Source organism: Ascidia mentula, chromosome 8, assembly GCF_947561715.1.
Source record: "Ascidia mentula chromosome 8, kaAscMent1.1, whole genome shotgun sequence".
NCBI classification, from domain to species: Eukaryota; Metazoa; Chordata; class Ascidiacea; order Phlebobranchia; family Ascidiidae; genus Ascidia; species Ascidia mentula.
Window position 1 is genome coordinate 6576985 of NC_138573.1, and position 22219 is coordinate 6599203.

The window sequence follows — 22219 nt, forward strand, 5'->3', positions numbered from 1 at the left end:
ACCAAACCGTGGAAGTGAGGCATTCCGTCAAGTCTGCCTCGCACGTCGAAGACTAGCGAAAACGGTCGATTGTGTCTTGCTTTGACGCGCGCCCGATTCGATTGAATTAACCTGTTTCGCGAATGCGACTATTTGAACCTGGTTGATCTCCTGTGACGTTTCGGTGTTGACCTAAGTCCTCACTAAGGCCTGAAATGCTTTATTTGAATTTGTGTCGACTGTGAAAGAGATTTCTTCCCCGTTTGTGTTTGTGCAACGTTTAATTAAGAGGGTTCGCCACATAGTTGGCGTTTCTGGTATTATTAGAAAATGTATTTGGGCTTAATTACCCGTTCCTCGCTCAGGGGGCAGTTACCGAGCGTTTACCCAAAAGTTTATCCTAACCTTTCATTTAGGGATATCCCCAACCTGTTTGCGTGTGCAAAGTATAGTAACTTTAATTTATGTAGTAAAATTAAACGAAGCTAATACAATGATATGTTTAAAACTCCAGTCGAATCAAAGGCTAACTCACGAAACTCCATATTATAAGAAGCTCCAAATGTCAGTTTTAGTTACTGTGCGACTGCCTTGAAACATTAACACAACTCACCACTCACTAATGTTTTTTCTCGCAGGTGAAAAAGAAGCTGAGGCGGCCGATAAACATGACCGGGTTCTACGCGAAATCGAACAATTAGTCGAAGGCGTCATCGAGGTACAAATTTAGGTTTAAATTACTGGACTAAATTGTAATTTGAATGTTAACAATCGTTTAGAACCTATGTACGTTAAAGTATGTGGGACTCTGTTATTGGTTTTGACAATAACTTCCCTGTTTTTAGATTGCTGGCGTTCCTAAGAGGCGGTTTATCCTTCAAGAGATCCTCGTTGAATTGGTAAATCAAATTTTCTGCGTTCGACTTCATCTGGAGCTTTAACGCGCTAAAAGCAGTTCCGTTCAATAATAGTGTGCTTTTTATCAAATATTACGAAACATGCTGATACTATAAATCAGTACTGCACAGCTAAAAAACCCATCGAGCCTTTTATCGTATCTCTGTTATCTAAATGCAGCATAATAGAGCTAGGCGACCGAATGGCCAAATATGCGAAGTTTATCTGTCAAGGCCCACGCCGTCGACATCTAGCAAGCGTTGAAGCGAGCATTCCACCAAACATGCCCCGTAAATCCCATGGATCAATGCTCCAAAATCCTGTTGTGTTTTAAACCGGGTGGCTGCGCCATGCGCTTTCCAACACGCTGGCCAATTTTCATAACAGCGACTTAACTTTGCAATAACAGCAGATAGCGAACATCGCATGCTCAGATCCGTAAATCCTCGGTTAAAAACAGCGAAAAGCTTCTGCAAAAATCACCCGCCTTCCTTGAATGTTTAAGAAAATATTCGTGAGTTGGTCTCGTTATCTGTACGAATTTTTGGACTTTCGGCAGTTTTCTTTCCCAGACAGGGATGGGTAAGCCTAAAAAAGCCGAAGATATTACGAGAATGTCAGCTATGCCGAGATGTGGTGCCTGCATAAAGCAAGCGCGTAATGACAAAGCTCTCATTTATGGTACACAATGGAGGGGTTTATGTATTGTACACGTGTATGTCAAATAATTAAGCTGCATTCCTGTGATAATGGTACAGAGGATCATTATGTCCATTTGCTTTTGTAAAAGTGTCAGTGAAGCGTTTCCCAAAGTGTGTTCCACAGAACTATAGTGTGCCACAAAAATTTCTGAAGGGTTCTTTTATCTACTGGCTGTAAGTTTAGAGCAAAATTTTCTGATTATGTCCGCCTTAGGCGACTTAACGGATGTAAACAACAATGAGGGCAGTGTTACGTATTCCATAGTTGTTAAGCACCGCAGAGAAAAAAGTTTGGAAACATTGCGTTGGTGTGTTGTTAGCTGTGTTACTGTTACTCGTATGGTCTTATACGCACTAAAAGCTGACACAAAAACGCGTGTTTTAAAGCAACCGTCCCCTCACATAGATAATTTGACTTGTTGCTAAAGCCTTATGTTTCATGCTTTGCAGAAGTCGGGCAACAAAAAAGATCGGTGCTTGTGGCTCTTCAACGATTTGCTCATGTGCACGCAAGTGAAGAAGAGAGCAGGATCCATGCGGCGCACCAGCATGAACATGTGAGTACTCTAGTTCGATTTCCAAAAAAGACTTGTTACGTCATAAAAGGGGCGTTTCAAAACACAACAAGAATCAACCAATGGGCTTACAGATTTTACTATCCATCATAAAGGAGCTTAAGTTGTGCCTGGGTTATGCCAACCACCACCACCACCTTAACTTTCCGATTGGCCCATTGCTCCAACGGCGAATATGTAGTTGATTGCCACTGCACAACAAATCAGCCACCACACACCATAAACTTCTCACAGCAATCTTGCGGAAGCGCTATTTTCAGCTGCCTTGCTGCTATTTGCGCTAATTGCGTTGCTTTTTTTCTGTGGTTTCGCTCGGCTAAAGATTCTCTGCAGGGATTATTGGAGCACTGAGTTTTTTGTTTAACGCTGAGAGAAGTTCATCGTCCGTCGAAGCTATCTGCGGGACGAACCGACCATATTTTTGCTCCTATACTTGGGTCCTGTGGTTGTAGTCCGATACCATGTCGACTGTTTGTCATAATCATCACCTAAGTGCTGTCGGTGGAGTCGAGTTTGGTGGTGGCTTCCGCTGAGCTCGCTAAAATGACGAATACTGATGCGGCGGAATGCGCTTTTAACGCAAAAATCAATTTTTTTTACCCCCGTCGCCGCGACTATCAGCTTTACCAAGTGGGAGGAAATTTCGTTACTTCGTATAATGGGTGTCATGATCAGTAGTAGATATAGATATATTACAATACTTACCTTCATACATTTGCGTACATTGGACTAGGATATTTGGCTTAGTTCAGTTGATTCATCTATATCTATACACTGCAAACTGGGGGCGTTTCTTGTTCACATCACACAAAACGGTAATAGCAAAAAACTCTGCTGCCATGATTTTTAGTGTCTGAAGTTGACAATTGAGGCCAGGCCCGTGTTTCGCGCAAAATGACCTCAAAACTTTTAAGGCACAGTTATTTCATTATCTTCGTTTTCCAGGTACCAGTTTGATCCATTTGGTATTGTGTTTTTTCGGCATGTAAAACGCATCACGTAGACGCTGCTGCTGTTTACCATAGTGACAAAGCCCCTGGAAACGTCTAACTTGTTGCAGAGCGAGAAAATCAATTCAAGACCCATGCCAAGGTCGTGTACGTCACTCGCAATATTGTTTGCACAACAAGCCCGTCGCAGCGCCCGCGTAGCCCTAAGTAACCGGTTGCAAGCAGCAAGCAATTTTCCGCCAATGCATCAGCACTTGTCAAGTTTACTTATCGAGTTTGTCCATCTCCGTACGCCCACCAAGACTCCGGGGGAATTGACTTACGTCAACTAACTGAGGCCGTGGCTTGTGAGTTTGGGAATATGCCTTGAGAGATGCTGAAACCCCTATTTCACGTACATGGTCACGTGTTTCACAAGGGTTATACCAAACGCGAAACCAGTCTGGTTTGTTTTTTGACTGCAGCTGATTGTAGGAAGTTTTTAGCCCTTCGCAAGGAAAGCATTTATTTGCCCCGCAAGAGCTTTTGCAAACGATTATGGTTGGTTTTCGGAACAAGCGAGTAATAAATTACAATCCCGCAGCGCTGTAATAAATAGCCCGGCGACTCTGTCCAGCTTCTTGCCAACATACCGGGTTTGGCTTCTGACAAAACACAGAGACCCCGCTTGATTTGACCTTAAGCGAATTGCGGACACATTTTTGGTGTGGTGCCATTTACGTTTAACTGACACCTCCCCTCTGCTCACCCACACCCCAAACAATGCAAACGCTTGATGTCGCAGATCACGATATTTATCGTGCATTCCGACAGTGCGCTCGATAAAATCGCACGTTGCCTACGCGACTCTAATTAAGCATTGACCGCGATCCCGATCGGGCATCGATTTCGAGCACGATAATTCGACTTCCGCGATAAAAGCGTTGCAACAAATCGAACGATACTTGATTGTTTCCGGTTCTGGTCGAAACGTTGTCGTTTAAAGATTGAAAGTCAGGAGGATCTAAGATCAAAATTATTACTTCGACCTCGGAGCTCGCTGGTTTCCCCAATGGGTTGGTATTCATGCTGAAATTGGACATTTATCGGAATGCAGAATCAGAACATATTAGTGGAAGTAAAAACAAAAAACACCGGAATTCGTTTGAACTTGTATTTCAAAAATAACGTGACCAAAAACTACTTTTCCCGCTGTTCCTAAATTTCCACACAATCCTAGAATTCCCCCACGAGCTTCCCATCAGCCTCGACGATGGCGCCTTGCAAAAAATCATTGACTGATCCGTCGAATCTCAAGCGCGCGGTTTGTGTACCTTGTCACAGAGGCGGCGCGCGTGAATTATTATTGTCAGGTGCGTGTTTGGCATTACTTCTTATCTACGCCGACCGCCACGCAGCAGGTCTCCCCTTACATAAGCTCCGCGCCACTTCGCATACCTGGGCTTGATAGCGAAGGAGACCTTTCGCTGGCGCAGGCACAGTCAAAAACAACAGCCCCAGCCGCATGGTCGCGTCCCCAAACAGGGCCCTGTCATAACTATCTGGGACCGCGATAACCCCACCGATGCATTAACCTAGGCCCCGTTTTCTTACTGCCGACGTGCCGGCGGCTGAGAGAATAGTGACCGCCTGCAGCCAAGACTAATGGTGCACTTTGGAATGTGGCGTTAAGCGCGTTTCAGCAGCGGTGCGCGACCGTACGAAAGTGATCCTTTCTATTGCTCATGGCCGGCTATCCAGCTTGGCTTTGGTGCTGTGACACGTTCCATGGCCACCAACCGGGCCCCTCTCTGTTTGCAGCGAACATATTGGGGTCGGCTGGTAATGAATAACTGATTTGGTTTCGCGCTGCCTGTGGGAGAGTTTCGGTGCCGTAGTGCTGCATTCTCTCCTCCAAGTTGTCCGTCAACACACTTCACTGCAACTTCTCTTTTGACTGATGATTGCGGATCCAGGGAGATGCTACCTGGAATAAAAAGGCTTTTGGTGAAAATTACTTTACGGAAGTTTTCTTGATTATCGCTTTGTCTTCAGTCTGTGTTTAAATATCTGACATAATCTTTGCTTCGTTGTGGACTGTTTCAATGAGTTCGGGTTGGATTCACCTTCTGGTGAAAGCAAAAATCCACGCCAAATGTAAAGATTAATTTGTCTGTAATATAGCGAGCCTTTGTTACCCTTGTTATTGTTTGTCATTTTAAAAAAGCAGCACAAGTATGTGAAAAATCTTCATACCGTCAGTCACCGGCGTGTACTTGATAAACCTGACATACTAGTTCGGAAACGCCCTGTCGCGGTCCCCAATACTCGCATTTAAGTAGTCTTCCCAGCCTCTTGTGTAGTGGCGAGTATTCGGTGGCCGCAACAAGTTCCACGTCTGCACACTGGCGGTCGAATTTCACATGCCTCGAATTCTCCACGAAACCACGCCGTCTTGGCGTAGGTCCCCGATGTAGGAGAAATCGCACGAACTTCAGGGTCTTGTTAATGAAGCGACATGTTTTAGGGCCTCAGGTAACCGAATAGTGGTTAAAGATGGGAGAATGGAGCTAATGCTTGCTACTACCGTGACCGAAACATAAATTTTTGTTGTGCCTCACAGGTGGGCGGCTGGAGGCGACCGTGCTATGATCGACTTTACGAGCAAATACAAATTCCTCTGGAAGTTTCCGCTGGAGGACGTCGAGTTATTGAAAGGTGGGTCTTTGTTTGCGGTTAATTTGCATGTAACCTTAATTTCTTATCTTGGCGTTTCGATTTTATGGTAAATTTGTTGAGGGCAAGATTCGAGAAAAGTTTGTTGTAAATGTCTTTTAAATACTTCTGAAAACATTTTAAATCTGTCGAAAAATGATCCATAATATTTACATCGTCGGTTAAAATTGCGCTGCTTATTTACTTTTCCGGGGTATTATTCCCACGAAATTTCTTCTCATTCCTGTGTCGAAGACATTTAAGGCACAAGTGAACTCGTGTAGAAACTGCCACGAAAGGCGTGGATCCCGGCTCTTGTCTCCACGTGACCATTCGCGCATGCGCTGTAAATTTAACACGACGATCGATAAATTGCTTGTAATCCTCAACTCAAACAAGTCGTTAGAGTTAATGACAAAAATGCAGGTGCTGTAACAATCGTAATCTTATTCATCACTGTTTGATCACAACTATAGTAAACATAAGTACATGTTCAGTCGTTTGGCTGAAGCCACCGACGGCGTTGCAAATCAATTAGAATTATATATATTTGCTTCGCTACTTCCAGGCATCGTTTCTAACCGTTGGAAATAGTTTTATTGCCAACAGTGGCAGGATTGAAGTGCCATGCATGCCATATATGAACAGTTGAATATTTAATCTTTCAAGCGGTCTATATATTTTTACCTTTCCACTACAACACCTAGAAAATTCCGAAAAGGTTTTCTTTTCAAACCCACTCCGCGTAGATGATACAACCGCACAAACACAATTTCTAACTCACGGCGCGAAATTCCTTTTCAACGTCACGCCAGACTAATAGCGACGCTCATGGCACGCGGCGAAAGCATTCCCAGCATCAACAGCGACACGGCTTTCGCTTTCAATTTCGCTTGAAAGGAAATGGCAAGACCTCGGTTCTTCCTGTTTATGCCGCACGCACGCTCGTCTGGTTAATTTCCCGTCCGTCAAGACGGTAGCGTTTGCCGCCCCACCGCCCAGTGGCATGTCCGCACCAAACCCACTGACCTTGCTACAGTTTCCGACTCACGAGGTCGGGTGGCTTTTGTCGCGAAAATTTAGGAAACGGAATGGTGCGTTCACCCGTGCAGAGGGCCGGGGTGGGCGCTCTGCCTGGCAAGATATATGTCTGTGGTCTATTTTTATGGCGTAAGGGAACCCTCTTTGCAATGCAATGTACGGTGCTTTAGGGCATTTTGATGAAATGGTAAACACATGGTGTAACATTGCATTTTTTAAGGCGGTTGAAGTGTTTTATGGAAATTTTGAGACTGCGTACTCCTCGTGATCAGTGTAGGATAATGTATGTAGTGTTATACCATTCTCTTTATTCTAGTAGTGTAAATAAACAAACACCATTACGGCAAAATTGTAATTCTTTTAAAACAACCAGTGCATGCAGATCGCCCTAGTATAAAGAAATAATACCAAAAAGCAACATTTTAAAAACTGCCTTGGAATTTTTTACACCGAACCCTACCACACGTCAACAGACAATATTTGTAAAACCAGACCAAACCAGTTTATCAGTCGCGGCGATCTCTTCTGCGCATCCACTCTCGACGGAGATCTATTTCCGTCCGTTTATTCAGCAGGCGCTCATGGTCCTCTTGCGACCCCTCCACCATAGGCCTTGTGTCAATATGCACCTGCGCCCGGCCCTACGGTTCATTGTGACGTCGGCATGTGACGTAGACGGTGGTTGGGAGTAGGCTCGAAGGGGATTGGCCACGCGTGTCCAACAACCCGGGAATCTGCACTTGTAACTACCCGTAGGTCGCGATTTAATCCCCTTCACAACGCTTACTCATCGACCCTTTACCTTTTCGAGGGTGACACATTGGGCTTGGTCGTGTTTGACATGCATTGGGTTTTCTGATGGATATGTTGGGTAAACGCCAGGTCGTTTTAGTGGCGTTAAGGATCGTGTTTTCCATTTTTGTGGCGTTGATAGTTTCCAAAATATTTGTACGTCGACGGAGTTTTAACGTTAATCACTGACTCCAACAACTTGTTTGCTTGAATTCCCGCTACTACTTGTGTGAGTTTTGACGTTTACTTAAGATGTACAATACGCCTATTTGAAAATCGCCACCAATTAAACCGCGTACATTGTACACATTTGCAGGCAGCACCAGTACCAGTCGTCAATGCGCCGAACGCCAACTCCAGCATCTGCACAAAGACCAGGAGATCCTCATCAATATGGAAAAGCTCACGGGCGAACTGTCGTCAAATCACGTGGTACGTATACTGGGCGCCCGTGACAATTCGCACCAGCGTCGGGCCGTGACGCGATTCCGCAGACAGTGTGTCTACGATTGGCCAACCAGTACTGTGTTGTGTAAAATGGCTCGACTCACATCCACACCCCTCAGCACGTCTTCTTGCGGCAACGAGGTTCTTTAAACGGGCTTGGGCTCGTTTTTGCGAACCTATTGCAGGCAAAAAGTCGGCGCCATCTGCAGAGAGGCTCGCGTGCCTTCTAGGTCCTAAAACGACACTAAAAGCGCCTTGGGAAGGATTGGATTGCGCGAGTTTTTTGGTCTGAAAGCTGCTAAGTGCTAAGTGGGCAATGGAACAAGAGGTTTAACAACAGAATGTGTCGACATTGGTCTGGCGTTTCTTCAAGCAGTTTCCACCACAGCTTTTGGCGGCATAAAAACCAACTTTGCCGAACGAGCGCTGCGTGTCACACGTTTCTCTCTGCAATTTACTTTTTATTCCAATTTCAAGCTTTACCGAATACTGCTCGCCTCCTTGTTTAAGGTTAAACCGGTGTGGCGTAGTTTTAAGCAGGAAGCACAAAACAAACCTAACCATCACTATTAAAATGTGTGATCCAAAGTGGCGCTGTACCGGTCATTTGGGATTGTATTCGCCAAAAAAACGTTCTTGCAAATTAGTTTTTGAAATTGTAGTGTCAATTAACGCATATTGCAGAAAAAAAAAATTTTTTTAGGAGTCACTTTACCCTTCTGTGCGGGTTATTTTTACCCTTCAACCCTACCCCCCTAAATAAACCCTATAGTGTTCGCAATGCCCGGCCCTTGAGACGGTGCTTATAAACCAGAGTTACATGCCGGCGCCGTCATGTGCACTTTTTAACCCCGAAAAGCAAAACTTCGCACTAATCTGGGACGACTTTTTAACGCGGCCGAATACCAAACAGCCTTTAATTAAACTGTTGGCAATAGTCCCTGTACCTATTCTCGGGTACTCGCATTAACTCTTTGTCGTCGTGATACAGAACTTGGACGACGCGATACGGGAAATGCTGTTCCATAACAACCAGAGGATCGTTGAGAAACAACACGCAGCCTCCCAGGGGTTGAGTATTCCCGGCCGAATGGAAATCGGCATTTCTACGCCGTAAGTTTCGAGATACGATGTTTTTTTCATTTGAAGTCGTGAATGGACACTTTTCATAAGCAATGGAAGAAGAAATAGAAAAGAAAAATGGGTTGTTTTATTAAAGACATCAAACCCATAATATATGTCAAAAATACGAGATTGGAAAGGTGTTTTTAAATACCCTATCTTTATTCAAGGGAAGGGATGAAGACGTTTCCTTTCGAATTCGCCACAGACGACCGAAAGACGCGATTCGAAGAGTTTCTCATCAACGCAAGAACCAACACCAGTAAGTCGGCCACCGTTTAGCAACAATTTATTTCAAAACAAGCCTATGGTGTTTGCGCTCAACCGTTCAACGCGAAACTTTTCCACAAAAACGTAAAATGGTCGTTTTTGTCAGAAAAGGACTTGATATATATCTGCCGCCTTGGCATTTTCCTGGATCTCTTATCGCCGCATCTGCATGGCGTACGACGCACTTGGGTGACCAGCTCTCACCGTTTATCGCTTTTTACAGCCTCGCAGAAAGGTCGGTGGGACCCGGCTTTCTTGAAGGCAATTCCTGTCAGCAAGAACCGCAACGGCATGCAGTTATCCTGCTCGGCTGCCAACAGCGACTCATACACTGGTTCCAAGGAGGTGTGGGTCTGCAATACAGACGACTACGTTGGCGAGGTGTGTATGATCCTGTTCCAAATGCGTTTTTCAGTTGGAGTGCTGAAGTCACGTTTAGGCATGTGTTGAGATCACCAAACATTCGATTCACACTTGAGAGAAAAAAAATTTGATCGTGTACAAAGAATGATTAGACTGATGTTTTTTGTGGGGTCAAAATGAGGGCTTCCAATCGGCACATCTCTTCCAGTTCACAGTGGAGTGATGTGATAAATACATAAAGCACACGTCAGTCACACAAAATAGTGCCTTGCAGGCGTCAAAATGGATCGACACAACTTGCCATACGACCGACCACAGGGTGCGAAATGTTTACCCCCGCGACGCCTTGTCGTAATCCCTAAATTCACGAAATGAACCTCAAACCTAATCCAGCACCACCCCGTACTGCGAAGTGACGATGCCCAGATGGAAGGGTTGTTTACACCCACTGCTGCGTATGCCAAAAACCGAGGGCGGCCTGATATTTGTTTGTGTGCAACCGGATGCGCGGGGAAGCTAAGGGCGCAGCGGTGTTGCTTTCAACTCGGCCATTATCTATCCGAGTTAACTGGTCGTGATATTTGCCCTCGGATCGCTTGGCTGCGTAAACCTACACCGTGGATTTTTTCCGTGCATAGAAATATCAGCAAAACAGAGGGTTAAGTATTGAGGGTGGTTATGGTTACAGTTGCCTTCGATTTTTTTTTACTGTTGTTGGCCGTAACCTCCCCGGACAGTTATGCACACGCGGATGTTGGTATTGTTTGTCTACGGGTGTTAGGTTTGTGGTTGGTTTTCCGCCATCTCCAGAAACGAAAACAGATGCTTAGCGTTCTTCTACACGTTTACGAGCGTTCAAAATTCATAATTGTTTGAAGAGAACCAACTTGTAGTGCTAAAACTTAACTTTACACGCTCGCTTCCAGGAAAGGTAGCATTGGTAAAAAAAATTACCTATTTTTATCCAAATCCAATCTTACTTTTTTACTTCTACAACTGTTGATGGATGCTTATCACAATGTCCTAACCTATACTCTGACAATTGCACGTGTTTACGTCGATATAGAGAACCTTCGGCAATGACGTAGCCCCAGGCACAATCGGTGATCCGTAGCCATGTTGTTGTGTTGTTTATCGCTAAGAAAGAATATGTTTGGTTATTGGTCATAACTTTCTATATGCGGCTGTGCGTCAATGTTCAGTTGTTTCTAAATGTTATGTTACCACGGACAATAGTTTTTTTTTCTTTCACAGATTTGTTTTCTCAACGTGATTGAAGGCGACCCGTGTCAAAGTCATTGCGTTCGTGTTTGCAAGTCCAAGATCTGCTGCTTAACCCAAGTAAGCTGATTAAACTTCAATCATGTTGCAGTTTTTTCTTTTATCTTCCGTAGAAAGAACATTATACCATGGAAGCAAATATAAATTAGTGCATCATAGTGTCGATTTGACAAAAGCTTTATCATGAACAAACCGCATCCAAGTGCTTTTCATAAAGGCTTGCGTTATCCGAGTAAAAACAGTTGACATGTGATCTGTTCAAAAACAAATACGCGACTTTTGTGGAATCAAATACCTTTATCAATAGTTTATATCAAATCGACGTTTGGAGAATGAGGACATTATAGAAGATTGAACATTCCTAGACTTTCACTCCAACCCATTGTCGTCATTGCGTCCATCTAGACACATAAACGCCTCGTAAAACTCAACCGACACCCATTTGTCCGTGACATATTGCAACGGAAACGTGTTCAAAATCTCCTCGACTGCACTTTTCCGGCGCCAACGGCGCTTTTGTACTAAAACCCGGAATTCTTGTCCACTGGAGCGACGCGAAACCAAACTTTCGCTGCGAAATTTGTGTCTCCCAAGCCCATAAGGTGCGGGTGTCAAAAGGGACATCAAATTTCGCGCAGAAATCGGCGGCGGATCAGGCAGGATTTTCCCGTCAATCTGTCGTTTGCCAAAACGCGCATCCTCTTTCCACAACACGTTGTTCCCTGCGCACACAAGGGTGTACTTTGCATTATCGGGCGCTGGGTTGCCTGTAACGCAATATGGGAGCCTCTAAATACCTCCCATGCTGTGACAAGATAATAACGCTTGGCTATGCGGAGTAATGTGTTTACCCTATGAAAACTAGGTCATAAAACGCATCATCCGCCGTGCACATGCTATAAACCCACGCCTCGGTGCTTCCCAGCCCAATGTATTTTTTTCATAACGGCGACCGCGTTACGCTCGTGCGGGCCGCATATGCGAAACCTTGTACTCTAGGTCGCGGAGCCGATGCTTTTTGACAGAGCGCTGCTTTTTGTTAACTCGCTGACGCGGAGGCATAACGTTTTCCGCCGGCGACGTGAGTCAAGAGCTCTGGTCAAGCTCAGGCGGAGTCTGCGCGTGTGGCAAGTGCATCCCACTCGCTTGCGACGAGCGGTTTTCGCGGCCTTTTAATGTAAGTGGGTCGCACTGCAAGCAGCATTCCGTGTGCGTCAAGTTCATCATTTCGCGCCCGAGCAAGATTTCATTGAGTGCCGGCGGCTCGACGATGCCTTGCGGCGAGCGAGGATCAACTCTTTCCCATCGTTAAAAATCTTTGTATCTGCACTAGGCGTACATTGGTACATGTAAGCGTTCAACTAATATAATTTGCACCATTGAAAGCCACATATCCGCGTTTAAAATTCGCTTTGAAACTGGAAGTTGTGTGCAATGTTTTTAAAGCCCCAAAATATGTCAGATACCGTCATTAAGTGGAGTGTCTTATATCGTTTAAATGGGACGAACGACTTAAAGTCGATCAAATTACCTTTCGCCTGTTGTCATGTTTTTACCCGCCACTGCACAAAAGTGCACGCGCGAAGCCTCGACCCGGTTTTCGTAGAAATAACGTTAGTGACGTGGTCGGAGTGCGGTTTTTCTAAAAACCCAGGGCTGCAAAACGCAGGCGACCTTAGTAGTTAGCAGCATTGTAGAAGAAGGCCATCAGGTCTGCGTTCCAGAGCCTCGGCAAACACCCCCACAAAGACATTATTAGTTACTGGTTTGTTGGACAAATAGTTTCTTCACCTATGTGCTCCCTATAAATGCAGTGCGTACACTTTGTCAGAATTGATTGTGGACACCCGAATTCATAACTCAAAGACAGTGCGGTATTTATAAATTGGTTTTATAAAATTTGCCACAAGGCCATTACTCGTTTATGGCGGCCACCCAATCAATAGATAATATAGAGGTTGTCCCGCAAATAGCTCCTATGTCCCGCAAAAATTCTTTGGAATGGAATTCCAGCACGCTTGTAATCTTGGGAGTGGTTTATTTGCAGGCACCTGCATGGGACAGACGTTTCCTCTCCACCACCACCTTCCTAAACGAATTCTCGAAAGCTCCGCTCGGCCACAACCCTACCAGACGCCGATCTTCGTCCAACAGCAACCCAGCCCACCATATCATGTCATGGGACACGTGAGTTACGACGACTTTTTTTGGTCAAACGCTTGCAGTGATTCTTAACTTTTTTCCTTGTCGACACCCCAACCAGTTCTCGCCCCTATGATTTAATAAATATATAAAATAAAGTGTTTACCTGACCAATCTCAACGATTTTAGCATCCACCCATCTCTGAGGAACAGATCCGTGTCCCTCGTTAATAACCCTAACGTAACGCTTTTTGACGATGGTTGTTGTTGGCTTGTGCGCTTTTCGTGCATTGTATATATCTCTCAAGAAGTCGTGAGCTATGGTGTATAACTTATGCGTATTTCGTCAAATGTCCTCTTTGTTATACTGCTATTTTTTGCTGTCAGGCATACGAATTAATCAGAATTGTTCTTCTGGCACTTAAAGTTTGTAAAGTGTTTATTTGAAACCGACGTTTCGTCTGCCATCCGGCGAGACTCCCTCAGAGTTATGTCAACAATAATGCATCACGTTCATAAACACTAAAAACGCAAGAAAAAACTTTGTTGCATGCAAGTTGATCAAAAAAATGTTGTTTTCGCGCCTGTAGGGGAGACACAAAAGGTCACTCACTATCCGCATACCGGGAGTAACAAGTTTGCATGCGAGACCTGTGTCTTTGTAAGAGTGGCGTGATATGTAGATCTAATACCCCAGCTCAAGCTCGTGAACCGTTGGCAACTGGTGTTCCTAGAACTGATCACGGATGGCTGCATTTCGCATTAGTTTTTCACGCAGATTTTGTGTTTTGTTTGCAGAGACGAGTCGGACGAAGACAACACAAGTCCGTTCAGCACACGTAGCTCGTGTGGCAAGAGCCCGTACGGAACCAACAACAGCACTATATCCAACTACGGTAAGACGAAATACGTTTTTGATATACTGCACCTCTATACGAAAAGTTTTTATCATGGTTACGATGCAACAATCACGATCATTCGCTCTTTTACTAAGGCTTAACTAAGACATTATGTGTATACGTATGCAGCCATATTCTATATTAGCATAGCGCATATTTGGCAATATAAAGTTACTATGGTATTTTGCCGTAAGACCATTTTACGACCCGAAGTTAACCCCGGGATAACACGTAACCGTTTTTTCGATATTTTATGATTGCGAACAACAGGAGACGGTTATCTTCCATCAACACAGAACGGCAACTGGTATCTCGGCAGTTCCTCAGGTACATCAGGACCTCCAGTTAACAATTATCACACACAGCATGAAAGGCGTGCCTTCCTTTTTCCAAATTTTTAACCGTCCGTTCAGTTCACCCACCTTTTCTCTTTGGGTCACCGTTTTGAGTCTCTCACCATTTAACCAATTCCTATTCACACTTGACTTTGAAGCCCTGCTTCTTCCAGACGCCGTGGGTCTGTCTGTCCTGAATCAATATCGTGTTTGGTTTGTTCCTTTGGTTTTTGGTCTATTTTCTGACTCGAATTTGGTTCAATAATTGCTTAACTCATATCCGGTAACATGAGAGTTTTGTGCTGGTTTAACGTTCGTACGCATGGTTTTGGAGCGAGAGTGGATTAACAAGACTTGGATCTTTGGATCGCTAATACGCAATTTGTCAAAACAGAAACGTGCGGTTTGAACTGCATCGGGACTGGGCATCGAAGCATGACGACCGTTGACGTAATTAGCTAACCGCACGCCTTGGGTTTCTATTCGGAGCCACTTGGCAAAACACACATTTGGGCTTAGTATGGGCTTAATGCGGACACGCGGGAGAAACCGTTGGTGAGTAATGAGGAACAGACAATCGCGTTTACACAAACGAAATCGGATTATTTGTGACGTAACACATCGCGTGTGCTCCATGGGCAGGTGGCATTGCAACTCCGTTGGTTAACGAATGCTTTGTTTCGAATCAAACAACTGTTAATATGCTGTTGAATTTAAATGCAAATCGTGTGGTGTAAGTCAGTGTAACTTAACCGCCGGTCATATTACGGGCCTCCCAAAGTAGATATCTTTTCTCATCAAATGGTTTTCCTAATTATGCCTTATCAAGTGTTCTGTTCACAACATTTTGGTTTAGATATTTTGAAGTCACCGGGTCGTTATAGATGTTTTTAAATTTGCGAAACGGTTGAGAAGCACTGATACAGGGCTATAACGGTTTAACCACTGATCTTTTTTCAACACCATAGTTAATGCGCTTTAAAATAAACCCAAACGTTCCAGCAAATCGTAAGACCTTAAAAATGGATAGGTTGCTTTTACGTTCGTTACACTCGTGGCCTAAACTCCGTTGTGGCTGCATTAGATGACGACATCCAGATCCCAGTGGTCAGCCCTCTGCTTCCGAGTCCATACTTGCGTCGTCATTTCGGCTTTGATCACTGCACGAGCTCCATGCCCCACTTGGGTAGGTTGTATTCTCCACTCTTGCACTCACTGCTGCCGCCTGCTGGCGATTGTTTTCTTTGAGTAGCAGCTGACCATGCGCTATGCTCCGCGTGTGTGTTGTCTTTTGCTGTACGTTGTAATCTATACTTTTAAGCTTGTGTGCTGCTGTTTAGTACTTCGGGCTTACAAGGAAAAGCGGAGTTTTTTTTGTTTATGTCAACGTCTTGTATGGTAAAAGTCCGGTATTGCGAGTGAAATTGGTAAAAACTTTAGTTTCAGTGTAAAATACGTACCTTGTTTTGTAAAAATTATCCAATCTCACCACAACACGATTACTGATTCCCAACAAAGGATGGAAACCTAGAATGGTAAAAACTCACCTTATATTAGCGATATACGTGGCACACGGGCCATTCAGCGGCATCGTGATTCTGTGCCTTCCGAACCATTTCAAAACAACACAGTTCGTCTTTTTGCCGCTCGCCCGCAGGACCAGCGGTTTCACGCGCCGAGCAACTCGAAGTTAACCACTTTTTAGGCTTATCGCTAGGAGGGAGGCGCACTGTACCTTCGCTTTGCGCTGACGGGCTCTGTCAGTTTGTATCGCCTTACGGTGCGAGCTCGTCTGTTGGCGCGCGAGTTGCTCGAGGAGATCGGGCGTTGATTTTATCGCAACCATAAATGCTCCTGACGTCACGCGCGACATTTGTGAGCCTGCAGGACGTGCCTGCATCAACCATAGCATATAACAGAACTGTTTGCTTCTGCAGAGCTTTCCACCTCTACCGACACGACGATTATGAGCGAGCCGAGCACGGGATCGCGCGCTGCCACCAACCCCCTGATGCCGAATCTTCTGGGCAGTGGTGCTTTCAAAAAAGACAACGACGGCTCTACGCTCCACGGAAGTCTGGAGGACTTGCTCAGCGACAATTCGACCAACACCATCAGCGCTGTGAATGCTGGAGTGAACTTGGCCGAGGCAGGAAGAGCGTTGGGCGGCCTCGGATCAATGTGGATGGGAACCGAGGATGGGACGTAAGTTATTAGCTACGCGTGCTGCATTTTGAAATCGTTTTCGTTGTGGTCTTGCACAAGTTTCTCAACATTTTTCAACAATAAAAAACCACAAGAAAATAAATTGTACCACTGCCCAATAGCTTTCACAAACTTACATATAACAACGTGTACGTTTGACGCGCGAAACCATTGCATTTTGGGAATAACAATTCGGGTTCGCCATTTCGGCAGTTGTACAATTTGGGATTCGAAAGTGGATTCGCGATTATTAAGACTTGTAATTATTGTTTTTTAACAGGATAAACGTTTATTCGACGTCGGAGTCGCACGGAGACCCCAAAAGTGTTGCACAACTACATCACAATGCATCGGTCCAGTGCATTTTGTACCATGAAGGACAGGTAATGACTTATACACAAACTGTTATTTTGTAGTAGAGGCCAAAACAACACTGCCCAAAAACTGGTGTATATTAATCCCTGGTCTTGTAGATGTTCGTGGCGTTGAGCAACGGTGATTTGGTCATCTATGTCCGCAACATGACAACAGGGCACTGGAACTTCGAGAACAAAAAGACAGTTTCTCTTGGTAAGTGATTAATTAGGTTGAATAAAAGTCCGCCAGCAATAACAGTTCCAGTTGAGTATTTCGCCAGTTATTAAAAAAAAGTTATTTTATTCATGTGACCACACGTCAATCTCCTGGGACTTTGAATTTCCAATGCCCTGTGTTAAAATTTCAGGGTCTCCCCCGAACCAGGTGACGAAGATGATTGTCGTTGGTGAAAAGGATTTGTGGTGCGGGTGCCAGAACCAGGTCGTGATCATCGACATGAAAACGCATAACCTCAAGTCGTTTTTCGCCGTCAGTCAGGACTGCAAACGCCAAGTTAGTGCCCTTGACAGCAAACTACAGTGTTTTTTTACGTTATGTACAGTTCAGTCAGTTAAAAAACGTTTGGAGCACTCGTTTGCATTATTTAGTCTATAATTATGAAAACATAGCTGCATTGCCACTCCTTAATGCATCGGATCGCTGAAGTTAAAGTATTTCCGACAACGCGACATGCGATATGTGTTAAATTTGACCTCTAGTTAAACGTAGTAATACGACGCCACCTCTTAGGCTTTGATTGCTGAACGTACTTGGTTTATGCGACCACCAAACCTCTTGTCGTTAACCGCAGATCTACTGCATGGTGTGTTGCGGCTTCGGAGTGTGGGTGGCTCTTGACCGACGGGCGCAGATCAAACTTTACCACACGGTGACGCACGACCTCATCACCGACATCGACGTCACCCAACCGGTCGCCAAGATGTTAGCAAGTAAGTGTGTGTGTTTGAAGATCTAAATTTCGCCTGAGCATTCAAAATGATTAGGATGGTAAAACGTAACGCAACTGTTAACGGGTAGGGATGGTAATGTGAAATAAATAGGAATTGGCTGTGCTGCTGTACTTTCTATGTTCAAAAACTTGAGGCCGTCAGTGAGGCAATATGAATGTTGTGCGATAGTTTCAATCCGCATTAAAACTGATTCTTATTGTCATGGGCAAATTTATCTGACTTGTATGTTCATACCTGACTTAGTGTATACTTACCAGCCTTCATTGTACGTTGTTATATAACACCGGCTCCCTTTTGCTGCACAACAAACAACTTAACTCCTCAGTTCGATCCCGTGTGGTACCGTTTCCAGGATGAATCACTACTTGCGTCAATTCTCCACCGCAATCAAACCGCCCTTGACTCAACCCAAACTAACCACATCAATAAACAACCACGCAGGTTCAGACGCCATCATTCGACAGCACAAAGCGGCCTGTCTCCGTATCACCTCGCTACTCGTGTGCAACGACCTCTTGTGGGTTGGCACGAGCGCGGGCGTCGTCCTCACGATGGCGCTGCCGAGCATCACCGGCAGTACGAATTCTCTGCCCCTTCCCATCATCCCACAAGGTCTCTCTTACGGCCACACTGGCCACGCACGGTTCCTGATGGCCATCAAGGTCGCCGAGAAGGAGATGACACCGCCACCTAGAGGTGAGTTGGACTTATAAATAAGGACGAAAATGCTCAATTACATGTACTTGTTCAACTTAATTCGCAATTTTTTCAATTTATAAACGTGACACAAATAACCGTTCACGATTTGTGAAAAGTTTGTTTGTTCACAGAAATAATGCAAAAAATGTGTCGAATTCAATTTTTACGCGTACCAAAAGCTACTATGTGTTACTGACGAGGGTTATTTCCAACAACATTTACCAAACATCGGGTGAGAAGTTGAACGCTGCCAAGCGAGGTGTTGTCGCCACCACCACTTGTGTGTTACAAAGTGTTCAAGCGACAGATTAAGGCGATTAAATGAATGGAGATCCCCATACAACAAAAACATGTTCTAAATTCGTTTGCATCGTAACCTCTGTATGTTGTTCCTTTACGCCTTAAGGTTACAGCAATTTTGCGACCATCTTATGTCCGTACAGGCGAAAGGGCTCGAAAAATGCAAATGACAACCTACTTTCAAAAGTCTGTTGTGGGTTCGAATCCCATCGCACGCCGCCCTGTTAGGCACACTTGTGGTCGTTTTTACACCGTGTAATCCCTCTCAACGTTAGCGATTCATTTCTTAGGCAAGGCCTTAATGCATGACGTTTACTGACGTTTTATGTCGCCAACGGCTATTTTGCATGTGGTTTTGGCGACCGCTTTATCACGATGATAGAATGATGGTGACTCACCTAGATTGGCGAGCAACGTGGTGTAAGGTAGCCTTTGCTTGTTTTTCCTAGTTGTACACTCACGCCTGGGCGAATATTTTGATGCTGAATCCGGCAAGGGTGTGTTCTTGCCACCGTATATGGGATGTTCCGGCGACCTATGCGCATTTTTGCGTGTCGCCAAAATCCCATTGTCGGCAACCGAGTGAAGAAGCGCGCAGATAAGACATATAAAACATCAAGAAACGCCAGTCCGGAGTTGTGCCGCCTTTAACGCCTTGCAATCCAACTTAACCACAGAAAAAGTTTTTAAAAACCGCTCAGTACGTATGACGTCAGTGTTGCTCCTCCGCATCCTCGCCGGTTACATTTAAGGGCATGGAATTCCTTGACCTACTTAAAATGATCCATTGCGTATTGATTCACCCATTTGTTTAGTGTCACTGTGTTGTTTTCCCTTAATATACAGCATAACCGCCGGTTAATTAAGAGCTTAAACTTGATGCTTTAAATGATTTATATGGTGATTTCGGTTACCCGTTTAATTTTATTTGTACAGGTTACCGCCGCCCATCGCTACCAAAACGTCGATCATCATCCACTTCCAACAACAACCAAGTCCGCACCTCTACCCTCGTTATAAGTGGCGGAGATGGGTAAGGGACTTGTTTATATCGCATTTCTACATCATTTCGTCAAGTGCCGTCGTTTTAAGATATGTTTATTATGTCATCACCAAATCGCCTTGTAAATGTCCGTTATTGAACTTTCGCAATCACCTAAAGCGTTGAAAAAAAAAATTGTTGGTTCTCTGTACCAATACTTGTGCAGTTGTTCGAGATCTGTTATTTATTACAGTGTAAGAAACGATTGTATTCTTATTGTATAAATATTCGTTTGCAGTTACGAAGATTTCCGAATGAACTCCGCAAGCGAGGCAGCCGGCAACGGTGACAGTACTAACCACATGCTTGTATGGAAAGTCTAACACCCGTCTGCTGAATAGCAAAGAGGTATGTTTCATCCAATAGGCCTGCACAATATGTTGTAAGATTTTATGAATACTGACATTGCTTGAAACGTTAGTGCGTTCTGTGAATAATGACATGTAGAAACTGTTTTTGAATACTTATTCTGGCATCTGCTGTTTTGAAAAAAATAACTTTTTTGTATTGTAGCTGATGTACGTGTTATTTGTTCTTGAGGCAATTTCGCATTAATAAAAACCTTGTTTCCAAACGCAATTGAGAAATTGAAAAGCGAAATTTCTACCTGTGTCACGCAACAAAATGGCGCTCGAACAAAGTTAATTTCGCAAAGAAAACCTTTTTTATTGAAACGACTTGCTGAAAGTAAAGCCTTACTTCTTGACTGTTTCCATAACATGTAAACTAAAACATCACTTGATACTTTAGGCAAAGCTGCAGGTCGGTGTCCGCCAGACGGGGTCAGGGAGCTGAGAGACGCGACGAAACGTTATACAGAAGAACATACTAACCAGAAACTATCCTTGTCTTTGATTTTTTGCTGTCCAATCGCATTGATCTGCGTCAACTTTCCTCGGCGCCGTTCTTGCACGCGCCCTACTACCTTCCAACAACACCAACCCTCATGCACTTTAATCTGCTTAGCGCGGTGACGTCAGGCAACTAACCAGCAGAACTTCGCCAAGATCCGTTGTTTTATTGTCGCCCGTTGGCGTATTGTTACCCTGTCGCAGGGCATCGTTGTATCTATTACTACTGTTTGTGCGTTTTTAACAGTATTTGTGGGTCGACTACCACTGGGGCCCTTGAGCTTTGTTTTTTTGTTTTGTTGTTACTTTGTCGTCGTCGTGCGTGTCGCATTTCACCGTTTAAAATTCACTAAATCTATTTGAAAATTACAAATTCCCTTTCAAGTGAGTGCATTGATTCAAACCAGAACAGCGTATTTTTGAGACTGTAATTCTTTTGGTTAGCTACGGTTTATGTTTAGGAATGTTTCTAAGGTAACGTATTTGCCAGAAAGAGAAAATATTTAATTTGATAAAACTGTTTTGTTTTGAGTGTTAAGACGAAATGCGTGGTCTATACATGGCAAGATCGGAACTATACATCCTAATTTCATCACTAACCGAAGTTTACCGCCACTAGTTCAGCTAAGTTCACGATATTTGCTATAAAGTACGGAAAGTATGGTTCTTCGGTTAGTGAAGAAATTTACGGGCATTATTTATATATTGGAACCAAACAAAACATCACGATATTAAGTCAGGACTCACGAACCTTTGACGAAATGTTGCAGGTCAATGTACTACGGGGTCACCAAATCAAGTATATTTTGCACAAAAAGCAACGAAGGTACGCAGAAGAACAGTATGCAACAGATATAAAATGCCATGTGCACCAATGAAACCACAAACGTTAAAAAGTCGGGTGCCTATGTTTAAGCTTGTCCAATAGCCAATATATATGTGTATGTAGTAACGACCAGGGTCTAGTGATGTGTTGCACCGGATCCGGGTACCCGGACCCGGCCGGATATTGACCAATTTTCAATAACCGGACCCGGCCGGATAATACACTTAATTTTACCGGATATAGTTGGGAAAGCTTTTTTGTCCTAAAAGCGGACAAACATTTCGCAAATTACTCGTTTTTGGGACCCAGTCTGTTATACTCGCCGACGTAAGATTTTTGTGTTATTTGTTATTAAGGTTTTTCGTGACGTGTTATACCATATTAATAAATGCCCATCGTTTATTTGTTTCACTCATGACAGGCTAACCTTAACAAAGCATTCTGTTTGGCAATCAAACATTTTTGCCATAGCGATAAAAT

The 22219-nt window shown here is 44.2% G+C and overlaps 1 protein-coding gene across 3 annotated transcripts in view; it reads left to right on the forward strand.

Annotated features, from left to right (window-relative positions):
• Nucleotides 1-21298, forward strand: part of LOC145910430 (uncharacterized) — a 37012-nt gene extending 15714 nt beyond the window's left edge. The window contains exons 7-28 of one of the 3 annotated variants that reach the window (XM_082997553.1): nucleotides 618-697; nucleotides 825-878; nucleotides 2028-2134; nucleotides 5705-5799; nucleotides 7946-8061; nucleotides 9068-9189; nucleotides 9369-9460; nucleotides 9692-9849; nucleotides 11086-11172; nucleotides 13160-13299; nucleotides 14053-14150; nucleotides 14424-14480; nucleotides 15573-15674; nucleotides 16426-16693; nucleotides 16974-17076; nucleotides 17167-17263; nucleotides 17418-17563; nucleotides 17862-18000; nucleotides 18463-18717; nucleotides 19957-20053; nucleotides 20301-20410; nucleotides 20813-21298. In XM_082997553.1, the coding sequence (XP_082853679.1) occupies nucleotides 618-697; nucleotides 825-878; nucleotides 2028-2134; nucleotides 5705-5799; nucleotides 7946-8061; nucleotides 9068-9189; nucleotides 9369-9460; nucleotides 9692-9849; nucleotides 11086-11172; nucleotides 13160-13299; nucleotides 14053-14150; nucleotides 14424-14480; nucleotides 15573-15674; nucleotides 16426-16693; nucleotides 16974-17076; nucleotides 17167-17263; nucleotides 17418-17563; nucleotides 17862-18000; nucleotides 18463-18717; nucleotides 19957-20053; nucleotides 20301-20385 (2498 nt within the window). In that variant the 3' untranslated portion in view covers nucleotides 20386-20410; nucleotides 20813-21298. The remainder of the gene's footprint in view (nucleotides 1-617; nucleotides 698-824; nucleotides 879-2027; nucleotides 2135-5704; nucleotides 5800-7945; nucleotides 8062-9067; nucleotides 9190-9368; nucleotides 9461-9691; nucleotides 9850-11085; nucleotides 11173-13159; nucleotides 13300-14052; nucleotides 14151-14423; nucleotides 14481-15572; nucleotides 15675-16425; nucleotides 16694-16973; nucleotides 17077-17166; nucleotides 17264-17417; nucleotides 17564-17861; nucleotides 18001-18462; nucleotides 18718-19956; nucleotides 20054-20300; nucleotides 20411-20812) is intronic. The other 2 variants (XM_082997554.1, XM_082997555.1) reach the window with 2 other exon arrangements.
• Nucleotides 21299-22219: the final 921 nt, after the last annotated feature.